General features: G+C 47.9%; 1 protein-coding gene across 1 annotated transcript; it reads left to right on the top strand.

Annotated features, from left to right (window-relative positions):
- The first annotated feature begins 510 nt into the window (after window positions 1-510).
- On the top strand, window positions 511-10,341 carry si:dkey-175g6.2 (neurosecretory protein VGF). The gene is made up of 2 exons (XM_021591693.2): window positions 511-778; window positions 8,044-10,341. Exon 2 carries the CDS (start codon window positions 8,075-8,077, stop codon window positions 10,031-10,033), a length of 1,959 nt encoding a protein of 652 aa, XP_021447368.1. The 5' UTR covers window positions 511-778; window positions 8,044-8,074; the 3' UTR covers window positions 10,034-10,341.
- Window positions 10,342-12,913: the final 2,572 nt, after the last annotated feature.

Genomic DNA, 12,913 nt, shown 5'->3' with positions numbered 1-12,913 from the left:
ACCGTGTGCAGCCCGCGCGGCCCTTCCACGGAGGATCAGTGACATATATATATAAAAATAACCGTTAGGCCGCACAGGAGAGGAGAATCGGCTCGGGAAATAGCGCTGCACGAGCCCGGGTATGGAGATGCTCAAGTAATTCGGTCTCTGGTGCAGGTTATCAAATCACCCTAATTAATAAGCTACCAGAAAGGTAAGAGTCACTGTGCCTTTCCCTGCTCCTCCTTAACTCCACACGTATGTCTGGGGAGGAGGGGTACCTATAACCCAACCTAACCTAACAACAACATCCTAGTCACAAAATGGCTGCCGCCCCTCAATCTTTCCACAGCTTCAATGTTCTCCTTGCTTTCATTGAAGGAAAAGTACTATTTCATTCATGCCATTTCCGTTCATTCATCAGCGCGCAGGCCAGCATACCCTCCGAGTTCCATCTCCTCTTATCAATGGAGCTGACGTCAGTCGCGCCGCATCACGAGGTCGGGGGGGTATATAAAGGAAAGTTGCGCTGGCCGTGGTGCTGAAAACTCTCCTCACGACGCACAGATGCGACAAAACCAAAAGTGTTTTTGACAGTTGTTCGTTGAGAAACAAACACATCACATAAACTGTTGACCCAAAATAAAACACCAATATCACTTTTCCACATAGTTGATAGTCCAGTCGCCCGAGAGAAGAGGTTGAAGACGTTGACACTGTTTATTAATCATTTATGAAGTGTAGGCTGAGAGACTACCAGAGGCACAAGATACAGCACTTCTCCCTCGCAGGAATACAGGTGAGTTACAACATCTTTTTCTCTCTCTTTCCTTCTTCAATCTATCTATCTCTCTTTTTCTCTCTCTTTCATTTTCTCTGTTTCTCTCCCACACCAGGCGCGGTAACGGTTGCCTGTTGATATTATAACTAAACTCTCTGGGGAATGAACACGTCAGGAGTATTAAAGGACTCTCCATAGTTGGGAACTATAATAATGTTCGGTTGATTTGACTTGAAGGCATCTAAAGGAGTGCGTAAAGACGGGGGGAGTCAGTGTGGGAATGTTCTGCTGGAACTACGTATATGACACTGTGTTTTAATACATTCATAATTAGGTTGTCAGAGAAACAACTCTCGGTTTGTCCCCTGCTGTGTATTTGTTTGCAATTAAAGGAACGTTTTTATTGTATCTTGAACAATCTGGATAGACTGTAGGGTTGAAGAAGTTCTGTTTTCATTGGGTCGGAAACTCTGAAGAAGCGCAGCGACGGTGTGGCAAAGGGCATGTAGAATTATAGGTAATATCGCCTGTAATGGGCTAGACACCTTAAAATGTCAAATTATAGTTCTAATATTAAAGGCTATAGGTTAGGCTAAAGACACTCCACATTTTAAAGCGGTCTAGCGAATTAATATAGGCTATTGTAAAAGAAAATAAAAAAAATATTAAACTTAAAAATGTTTTGCCATAGCCTACTGAACCATGGATTAAATGTGTGTCTCTTTGCTGCTGTTGGTGTGTAGTGCCTTATTTCACAATATCACAATATTTGGGTATAGGATATTTATTATTTGCTTTCCTCACAAGAACGAAATTCTCTCGCAATTGGTGCCCAACTCGTCACGGTTAGTTTGAAAATTCAAATGCGCATTTATAACGTTGGCTATATAGACACATTTATCCGTCACCATTTTGGCTACGTGGTGAATATATCAGATTTGCTCTTTTTTAAATAGGCGGAAAAAATCTAGATGCATTCTTCTCTCGCTCCTCGACTGAATGTGACCACCCAAAAAAAACAGCACAGACATAATTTCAAACACAGATCCGGAAAAAATTGAGAGAGACCGTTCTTTCTGACGATCTACATACCATTAACGCTCTTTCTGACATTCTACATACCTTACCGTACGACTTCGGACAGCGACGTGAGGTGTCATAATAACGAACTCAGCGGTGAATAGTTGAACGGAACCAGAGAGCGGGTTAACATTAACAACGTGGCTCGCGGTTTTACGCATGGCTGTCCTGGTGCGCAGCGCAGGCAGACGAGTCGGGCTCGTGTCCATATGGAAGCATTGGAATGCAGCTGCGCGTGTTGCTGCCGCTAGACAAAATAAACAGAGCACGAACAGCTTCATAATGTCGGTGTTGTACGGTCGCTGTCATTATTCCGCATGTATGACGCTTTGAAGCCGGTAATCCGTATGTCTTGTTTTGGTGGATGAGTTGAGGACGGTGCTTTTTTTTCCGGGAAAATATGGGAGAATATGTCAATGCAATTTAGATACCAACTTTGACCGTTTTGAATGTACAATTTTGTACTCCAAAAATGTATAGATTTGAAGCACATAGGTGACATGGCTACACATACCCATTTTGCCATCTCTTTCTCCGGCTGTACCAAAACCAGTACTGCACAAAGTATTGATTTAAAGGCTCCTCTAACATCTGTTAGAAATCAACAGAAGCCTCCTGTGGAATTGCGTCTGATGTCATCATATAATGTCACATAGTACTCGGTAGAAACGGCTGGTCCGTCAGATAGGATTCGGTAGAAACGGCTGGTCAGATAGGATTCGGTAGAAACGGCTGGTCGTCAGATAGGATTCGGTAAAAACGGCTGGTCGTCAGATAGGATTCGGTAGAAAACGGTTGTTCGTCAGATAATCTCTCGTGGACAGATTCTGTGTGTAAACAGCTCACCTAGAATTATTGGTTTTCATCATTGATTATTTGTAGCCTATGAACCAGGATTCGGCGAAGGCTATGCTTAAAAACTGGGGAGGTGATTTCAAGCCCGTGTGCGGATGATAAATGGTTTCCACCAGCCACAATGTCGAAATTGTCAACATTGTAGGGTTAATGAAAACAAAAATGATTTTTGGGGGGGCCATGATAAACACGGTGAAATTAGTGGAAGGGATGGGTTTGGCCGAGAGTTTCCCTTTGCGAGGGAGGGAGACTTCGCTTCCACAATTGTTAGCAGCAGCCCCCCCCCCCCTCCCCCCCAAAAAATGACACATTATCATTTTACTTCTGGGTAGCCAATATTAGTCATCAGATAATGTCCTTTAGAGTGGGGTAATTATATGTGTCCTTTTTCACACATGTAAAATGTCCCCTGAGACAGGTTCGGAGATTGGGGTCATTATGGAGCGTTTACATTTCAGTCATGGAGCACAGGCATCTATTTTCACATTGGTCCCTCATGGGAATCAAACCCACAACCCTGGCCAACTGATCCACACGGAACCAATTAGGGTGAAGTTCCTTGTTTAAAAGGTACATTGACAGATTATTCACCTTGCTGGCTTGGGGATTTGAACTGGCGACCTTGACGAGTTACTGGTCCAACGCTCTTACCGCTAGGCTATCTGCCTCTTACCGCTAGTCTATCTGCCTCTCACCGCTAGGCTATCTGCTGACTGTGACAGCCAGTAGGAAGCAGATATAAGGCTAATAGCTGCCGACAGCTGCTCTCCGCAGGGTTAACGCTGCTGCTGCTGCTACGGCCTGTATACAAATCGAATCAAATTTATTTAGAAAGCCTTTCTTACATCAGCTGATGTCACAAAGTGCTGTACAGAAACCCAGCATAAAACCCCCTGAACAGCAAGGTGTTGAAGCACCTACACAGCTTCTACACCACAGAATACATCTCTCTACTCTTTATATTTTTCACATGCATTGTTCATTTGTTATTTTTTATAAATATAGATATTTATCAAATCATGATTTATTTGTGCATTTTACATGTCTCAACACACTTTGCAGAAAAAAATAATTAAAAATAAGAAAAAAAGAGAAAATAAAATAAAACATGATTGTGGTAATAAATTAAAAAAACAGGAAGCAACAAAGAAAGGAAGAACAGAGAAACACACGCGGGAATCCAATAGGACAGCGTGACAGGGAGTCCAAGAGAGAGGGAGGTTCTATACAAACTGCATCTATACCAAAATATATGATAAAACATTTATTTTTAAAAATGTGTTTATTTATTATTTTATCTGTAATCAATAATGCTATAGAAATTAAATTAGTATTATTATTATTTGTCGTGCTACTGGGTCTTTACAACATCTACACCATTAATTAGAGAACAGACACAGTGGAATAGACAGTATTATATTGACACCGTTAAATGGGATGTGATTTGCTGCTTTTCTGATGTCATTAATTAGAGAACAGACACAGTGGAATACACAGTATTATATTGACCCTGTTAAATGGGATGTGATTTGCTGCTTTTCTGATGTCATTAATTAGAGAACAGACACAGTGGAATACACAGTATTATATTGACACTGTTAAATGGGATGTGATTTCCTGCTTTTCTGATGTCATTAATTAGAGAACAGACACAGTGGAATAGACAGTATTATATTGACACTGTTAAATGGGATGTGATTTCCTGCTTTTCTGATGTCATTAATTAGAGAACAGACACAGTGGAATAGACAGTATTATATTGACACTGTTAAATGGGATGTGATTTCCTGCTTTTCTGATGTCATTAATTAGAGAACAGACACAGTGGAATACACAGTACTATATTGACACTGTTAGATGGGATGTGATTTCCTGCTTGTCTGATGCCATTTTATTCATCCATCATTTAAATGGACCTACCCATTTAAACAGATACTGTGAGATTCTGGCAATTATAATAATAAATAATAAATAATAAAATGTAATTTGTATAGTGCTTTTCATTACAGTGTTAACTCAAAGCTCTACATAAAAACATTAAAATAAATAAATAATGATAACAAAATAAAACATGCAATATAAGCATTATACGTTTAGAATCAAGGCAGGAAATAGCAATTATACATCCTGAAAGGACTTTACAGATTAGGATTTAAAGAAAGACCGTCTGTAGAAATGGGTTTTAAATCCTAAAAGGACTTTACAGATTAGGATTTAAAGAAAGACCGTCTGTAGAAATGGGTTTTAAATCCTAAAAGGACTTTACAGATTAGGATTTAAAGAAAGACCGTCTGTAGAAATGGGTTTTAAATCCTAAAAGGACTTTACAGATTAGGATTTAAAGAAAGACCGTCTGTAGAAATGGGTTTTAAATCCTAAAAGGACTTTACAGATTAGGACTTGAAGAAAGACCGTCTGTAGAAATGGGTTTTAAATCCAAAAAGGACTTTACAGATTAGGATTTAAAGAAAGACCGTCTGTAGAAATGGGTTTTAAATCCTAAAAGGACTTTACAGATTAGGATTTAAAGAAAGACCGTCTGTAGAAATGGGTTTTAAATCCTAAAAGGACTTTACAGATTAGGACTTGAAGAAAGACCGTCTGTAGAAATGGGTTTTAAATCCAAAAAGGACTTTACAGATTAGGATTTAAAGAAAGACCGTCTGTAGAAATGGGTTTTAAATCCTAAAAGGACTTTACAGATTAGGATTTAAAGAAAGACCGTCTGTAGAAATGGGTTTTAAATCCTAAAAGGACTTTACAGATTAGGATTTAAAGAAAGACCGCCTGTAGAAATGGGTTTTAAATCCTAAAAGGACTTTACAGATTAGGACTTGAAGAAAGACCGTCTGTAGAAATGGGTTTTATGGCCCGTTTTTAAAAGGTCCTTGTGATGGAGCGCCTCTCAGATGGTCAGGGAGAGCATTCCATAGGCGAGGGGCAAGAGAGCAGAAGGCCTCATAGTACGAAGATGTGTCATGGGGACTTGAAGCAGTGGGGCGTTGCTGGAACGGAGAGCGTGTAATTCTGGAGACGTTGTAGTGATTTGGCCGGAAGGCCCCCGAACAGAGCGTTTGCCGTTGTCAATCCGGGAGAAGATGAAGACATGGACGAGTTTCTCTGCATCTGGCTGGGAGAGCGATGCTTTGAGCCTGGGCAATGTTTCTTAGATGGAAAAATGATATCAAACTTGACTCCCGGGTTGGGGTGGACAGTGACTTGACCGTCAATTTTAGGTCAGAAGTTTCCAGCAGTACTGACCTACTTGACCCAATAAGCATAGTCACAGTCGTGCTGCTGTTCAGCTGGAAGAAGTTCTCTTACATCCATGCCCTGATGTCATCTAGGCAGCTGCCAAGTTTAGCTGAGATGCTGTCTGGCTGGGGGTACATGTAGACCTGGGGATCATCAGCGTAGCAGTGGAAGTTCATATTATCGTCTCTGAGGATTTGGCTGAGCAATGTACTGGACTAGGAACAGAATAAATCCCATTTTCAGAAGAACTCGTTAAGTAAGCATTGGCTTGGAAAGCTACGCCTAACTTCTTTAACACTGGACACAGAGACATACCAATGGTATTCACAAGTGATTCTGGGGAAGTAGAAAATGGCCCAAATTTCTCAGTATCCCTTTTAAACAAGTTGGCTATAGTCCAAATTATAGAAACAGTTTATATACAACCACCCTGCTCCCTCCCTCCCTGCTCCCTCCCTCCCTGCTCACTCCCTCCTCCCCCCCTGCTCCCTCCCTCCCTGGCCCCTCCCTCCCTGCTCCCACCTTGCTCCTCCCTCCCTGCTCTCCCCTCCTCCCTCCCTGCTCCTCCCTCCCTCCCTGCTCCCTCCCTCCCTGCTTCCTCCCTCCTCCCTCCCTCCCTGATCCCTCCCTGCTCCCTCCCTCCTCCCTCCCTGATCCCTCCCTGCTCCCTCCAAGATTCTCCCTCCCTGCTCCTCCCTGCTCCCACCCTCCCTCCATGCTCTCTCCCCGCCCCCTCCTTCTCCCCCTGCTCCCTCCCTGCTCCCTCCCTCCCTGCTCCATCCCTGCTCCCTCCCTCTCTGCTCCCTCCTCCCTGCTCCCTCACTCCCTGCTCCCTCCCTGCTCCATCCCTCCCTGCTCCCTCCTTGCTCCCTCCTTCCCTGCTCCCTCCCTTCCTGCTCCCTCCCTGCTCCCTCCCTCCTGCTCCCTCCCTGCTCCCTCCCTCCTGCTCCCTCCCTGCTCCCTCCCTCCCTGCTCCCTCACTCCCTGCTCCCTCCCTCCCCGCTCCCTCCCTGCTCCCTTCCTCCCTGCTCCCTCCCTCCCTGCTCCCTCACTCCTCCCTCCCTGCTCCCTCCCTCCCTGCTCCCTCCCTCCATGCTCCCTCCCTGCTCCTCCCTCCCTGCTCCCTCCCTGCTCCCTCCCTCCCAGCTCCCTCCCTCCTTCCTCCCTCCCTGCTCCCTCCCTGCTCCCTCCCTCCCTGCACCCTCCTTGCTCCCTCCCTCCCTGCTCCCTCCCTCCTGCTCCCTCCATGCTCCCTCCCTACCTCCTCCCTCCCTGCTCCCTCCCTCCCTGCTCCCTCCCTCCCTGCTCCCTCCCTGCTCCCTCCCTGCTCCCTCCTTGCTCCCTCCCTCCCTGCTCCCTCCCTGCTCCCTCCCTCCTGCCTCCCTCCCTGCTCCCTCCCTCCCTGCTCCCTCCCTCCCTGCTCCCTTCATGCTCCCTCCCTCTCTGCTCCCTTCATGCTCCCTCCCTCCTTGCTCCCTTCATGCTCCCTCCCTCCCTGCTCCCTCCCTCCCTGCTCCCTGCCTCCCTGCTCCCTCCCTCCATGCCCGCTCCCTCCCTTCATGCTCCCTCCCTCCCTGCTCCCTCCCTCCCTGCTCCCTCCCTCCCTGCTCCCTCCCTGCTCCCTGCCTCTCTGCTCCCTCCCTCCATGCCCGCTCCCTCCCTCCATGCCCCCTCCCTTCATGCTCCCTCCCTCGCTGCTCCCTCCCTGCTCTCTCCCTGCTCCCACCCTCCCTGCTCCCTCCCTCCCTCCCTCCCTCCCTGCTCCCTCCCTCCCTCCCTCCCTGCTCCCTCCCTCCTTGTTCCCTCCCTCCTTGTTTCCCTCCCTCCCTACTCCATCTCTCCCCCTCCCTCCTCCCTCCTCCCTCCCTGCTCCCTCCCTCCCTACTCCATCTCTCCCCCCTCCCTGCTCCCTCCCTCCCTACTCCATCTCTCCCCCCTCCCTGCTCCCTCCCTCCCTACTCCATCTCTCCCCCCTCCCTGCTCCCTCCCTTCTCAGATTATGACGACAATACAGCATGGTAAATGTCACCATCTTCTTAACAATGATTTTACAACAGTCTGCTCAATGTCCCCCCCCCCCCCCTCCCCTACAGGTGCTCGGACCCCCCCTCCTGCCCGTTCTGCATGGTCATGACCAGTCACTACGCACCCTCCACAGCCCGACTCATTCTATTGGTCCTGCTCACTGTCACTCCACGGCTGACCGCCACCCCTGTTGGTGGGGATGGGCAGAGGGAAGGGCACTCTAGGACACACCTTAAAGAGGACAGCCTCAACCCCTTCCATAGCCCTCTAGAAATCAGCCCCAGCCCCCTCCGCTACCCTTTGGACCAGACCCAGGACCGGATAGAGGACCAGGAACAGAGCTATGGTGGCCCTACAAACATGGACCCTGCCCAGGCTCTAGCCGCTATGCTACTGGAGGCCTTGGACCACACTGGGAGAGGAGAGGGGGATCCAGTCCCTTTGGAGGAAAGAAGGGATGAGGAGACAAGGAGAGAGGAGGAGGAGGAGGAGAGGAGGGTGGGGGAGAGAAGGATGGAACAGCTAGGACCAGCACTAGTGGCAGCAGCTCTGGGTGAGGAGTTAAGAGAGATAGAAGAAGAGGAGGAGAGGGAGGAGAGGAAGAGGTCAGAGGACAGAAGCTGGCTTCTAAAGGAAGACGGGGACAGAGCTGGTGGTGGCGGTGAGGAGGGAGGACAGCAGAAGGAAGAGGAGGAGGAGGAAGGTGAAGCAGGGAGATGGGGAGGTGAAAAGGATAAAAGAGCAGAGGGGAGTAGGATAGGAGAGGAGGGGAGGCCTATTGACCTCCAACGGAAGGCTCGGGGCTACTTCCAGAACATAGACCTCGGTCTCCAAGACAACGAGATTCTTCCCCCTCTGAAGGGGTATAAGGCCTACAACACCCAGCTGGCACAAGCTGGGAAAAAGCTGCACTGGGAGGAGGAGCGGGCACGCAACACACCCCTGGGGGGCAACTTCATGGACGACTTTGACAATGAAGCAGAGGAGGAGGCGGCTTTGTCGATGGTGGAGGAGGAGGAGGCTCGTGCGCGTGCAGAGCAGCAGGAGGTGCAACGGCAACAGGAGGAGGCAGAGAGGGCTAGAGAGGAGGAGCAGAGGCTGGCAGACATCGCCTCGGACATGTTGCTGCAGTACATGGGGAGACAGAAGCAGCAGGGGGCGCCCTACCTCATGGCCAGACAGAAGGCCGGCGCCAACGCTGCTGAAGACAAGCGCTCCGAGGAGGTGGTAACCGACGGCGACGACCTGGATCAGCAGATGATTGACAGGCTGATCGAGATCAGCAGCAAGCTGCACTTGCCGGCCGACGACGTGGTCCAGATCATCTCCAACGTAGAGGAGAAGAAGAAGAGAAAGGAGCTGACGTCGCTTAGCAACCCGGTCGCCCCGCGTTACCGGCCCCTAGTTCCCCCTCCCCTAGTGACGGCCCCCATGTACCACTACACAGCCTCCTCCAACCCCAAGAAGGACCCTTACTACCAGCCCTACAAGAACAAGTGGAACAAGGACAGAGCCAAGGCCAAGGCCTACAAGCAGGACGTCTGGTTCAAACCCCAGAAACAGTTCCTAGCCTTCCCGTCCTACCCCTACTACCAGAAACCCTACCGAGCCTACTACCCTGTGTTCTTCCCCTACCCCAAACCCCAGTACTACGACAATACTCCCATGGGGGAGGAGCTACCCCACAGCCCGCCCTTGGACTATGAGCTCCGGCCTACCAGGCGCAGACACAGGGCCGGGGGCAGGGCCAGAGGTGGAGGTAGGCATGGCTGGAGACAGCAGCCCCTCCCACCCCGTCTTCCCTCCACTCCCTACATCTCCAATTACATCCTGCCACACCCCCGGACATATCAGCCACTGCCTAAACCCCTCTCCCCCCAGAACAGGGGCAGGCAACCCCCGTTCTACTACCCACCTGGGCCTGGGGGCTTGGGTGTAGCTGGGGGGAGGGTGGGAGGGGACTATGAAGATGACGATGGGCTGGTTCCTCAGCTGGACAGTCAAGAGGAACTGGAAAACTTTATATCCAAAATATACATGAAACGCAGAATGTACTAGAGACAGAAGGACAGACAGACACTACCGCAGGACAAAGGGACCAAACAGGGGGAGGGATGAGAAGGAGTAAATAGGCTGGATGAGAGAGAAGGATAGGATTGGAGGAGAGAGAATGATAGGATTGGATGAGAGAGAAGGATAGGATTGGAGGAGAGAGAAGGATAGGATTGGAGGAGAGAGAAGGATAGGATTGGATGAGAGAGAAGGATAGGATTGGAGGAGTGAAAGAAAGAAAGAGAGGGTGGTGGTGAAAGATTGCTTGTCTGTTGTTTTTCACATTTGTTTTGTTTGTTTATTTGTGACCAGGGGAAGGGAGGAGGAGGAGGGGAGGGGAGATGTTGACGTTGTGAGTCAGAACTTCCGGTCGATCCTGATCAGGGGAGCTGCTTGCTGTCTGCTTTTATTCAGGTCTGTCTCTGACGTTGGGGCACATCCAGAGAGTTTCGGAGGGGGGTTTAGAACCAACAACATGGTGCCGACAACAGGAGACTCATGTTTACAGAATCATCTGTAGACGGGTTAGCTGACAACGTCACCAAAAGGATGTGCTTCAATGGGGCCAGAAATACACGTTTTGTTGCGAAACGATGACAAGAATCTGACATGTGGGGAAACGCAGGTCGTTTCAGCTCGTATTATCATGTTGTTGATACCATGTTTTGTTTGACTGATTTCAAGTCAATGCTAATGTGGCAACAAACAAAATAGCTAGCTAGCTAACCAACAACTGCAACAATATATTTGCGAGACAACAAGTGCTCATTGTACAAATGTATTAATGTTTTCAGTAAACATTTGAGACTTGACATGTTGTCCACAGTTTATGCCAACCCCGTCTGTGTTGCCCCAGAGATGCGCACGCCTCGGTTTTGTCGCTAAACAACCAACCCGTCTACAGTGTCTTTTCTTTCAGAGATTCAGGAATATGAGTTGTGTTTTTCTGTTAAACATCAGCTGATCTTTTACTAAGAAACACAGTCATCGATTCCAGGACTCTTTAGAAAGAGGTGTTATGATTCTACCTGTTCTAATACCAATATAATACTGACACAGGAAATAGACTTTAACGTCCTGTTTAGGACCGCGATCATTCCGCGTGTTTACAGGTTTTGTAATAGGGTTTAACCAAAAAACCCTTGACAGGTAACAGTTAAGAAATTAATTCAGACTGGTTAAGATTAGGACTAAGGTTTGGGATGATGTTAAGTATATATATATATATATACATATATACATATATATATATATATATATACAGAGTTGCATCAGAAACACCTTGACAGTTAACAGTTAAGAAATTAATTCAGACTGGTTAAGATTAGGACTAAGGTTTGGGATGATGTTAAGTATATATATATATATATACATATATACATATATATATATATATATACAGAGTTGCATCAGAAACACCTTGACAGTTAACAGTTAAGACATTCATTCAGACTGGTTAAGATTAGGACTAAGGTTTGGGTTGATGTTAAGTATATATATATATATATACATATATACATATATATATATATATATATATACAGAGTTGCATCAGAAACACCTTGACAGGTAACAGTTAAGACATTAATTCAGACTGGTTAAGATTAGGACTAAGGTTTGGGATGATGTTAAGTATATATATATATACAGAGTTGCATCAGAAACACCTTGACAGTTAACAGTTAAGACATTCATTCAGACTGGTTAAGATTAGGACTCAGGTTTGTGTTAAAACAAGAAAACAATAACAAAGCTATTTAACATAAACTAGGCACTGGAGTTGTTGATGGTGGACTCAGTAGTAGGCAGTCTGTTGTGGGCCCATAGCAGTCTGTTGTGGGCCCATAGCAGTCTGTTGTGGGCCCATAGCAGTCTGTTGTGGGCCCATAGCAGTCTGTTGTGGGCCCATAGCAGTCTGTTGTGGGCCCATAGCAGTCTGTTGTGGTCCCATAGCAGTCTGTTGTGGGCCCATAGCAGTCTGTTGTGGGTCCATAGTGATGTGAGCACAGAGAGACAGCACGACTCTGTTATGTGGCCTCCTTAGTTACAACCTGATAGATTTTCATGGAGGGACCAGTTATTCACTACTCAGGAGCTATAAGGCAGGTCACACACACACACACACACACACACACACACACACACCCTACATCTCACAACTACTAGAACTCACTATGTCATATCATTTCCAAAGGATATTGAGAAAGAGGGGGGAGGATTTTTTATTTATTTAACCTTTATTTAACTAGGCAAGTCAGTTAAAGACAGACTACACCGGCCAAACCCGGACGACGCCGGGGCAATTGTGCGCTGCCCTATGGGACTTCCAATGACAGCCGGAGTGATACAGCCAAACCAGGGTGTCTGGAGTGACACCTCAAGCACTGAGATGCAGTGCCTTAGACCGCTGCGCCACTCGGGAGCCCTGAGGAAGAGGGGAGAGGGAGAGGAGAGGAGAGGAGAGGAGAGTAAGAGGGGAGAGGAGGAGAGGAGGAGAGGAAGAGGGGAGGAAGAGAGGAAGAGGGGAGAGGAGGAGAGGAGGAGAGGAAGATGGGAGAGGAAGGAGAGGAAGAGGAGAGAGGAGGAGAGGAGGAGAGGAAGAGGAGAGGAAGAGGGGAGAGGAGGAGGGAGGGAGAACTAGGAGATGAGGAGAGGAAGAGGGGAGAGGAGGAGGAGGGAGAGCTAGGAGAGGAGGAGGGAGGGAGAGGAGGAGAGGAAGAGGGGAGAGGAGGAGGGAGAGCTTGGAGAGGAGGAGGGAGGGAGAGGAGGAAGGGGAGAGGGGAGAGGAGGAGGGAGGGAGAGGAGGAGAGGAAGAGGGGAGAGGAGGAGGGAGAGCTTGGAGAGGAGGAGGGAGGGAGAGGAGGGGAGGAAGAGGGGAGAGGAGGA

Source organism: Oncorhynchus mykiss, chromosome Y (genome assembly GCF_013265735.2).
Source record: "Oncorhynchus mykiss isolate Arlee chromosome Y, USDA_OmykA_1.1, whole genome shotgun sequence".
Lineage (NCBI taxonomy): Eukaryota > Metazoa > Chordata > Actinopteri > Salmoniformes > Salmonidae > Oncorhynchus > Oncorhynchus mykiss.
The sequence above is the reverse complement of the archived record's forward strand: the minus strand, read 5'-3'. Positions and strand labels throughout refer to the sequence as shown.

What these genes read in the sequence shown, in the direction of transcription:
- si:dkey-175g6.2 (XM_021591693.2), top strand. Translation starts at nt 8,075, where the DNA reads ATGGTCATGACCAGTCACTACGCACCCTCCACAGCCCGACTCATTCTA.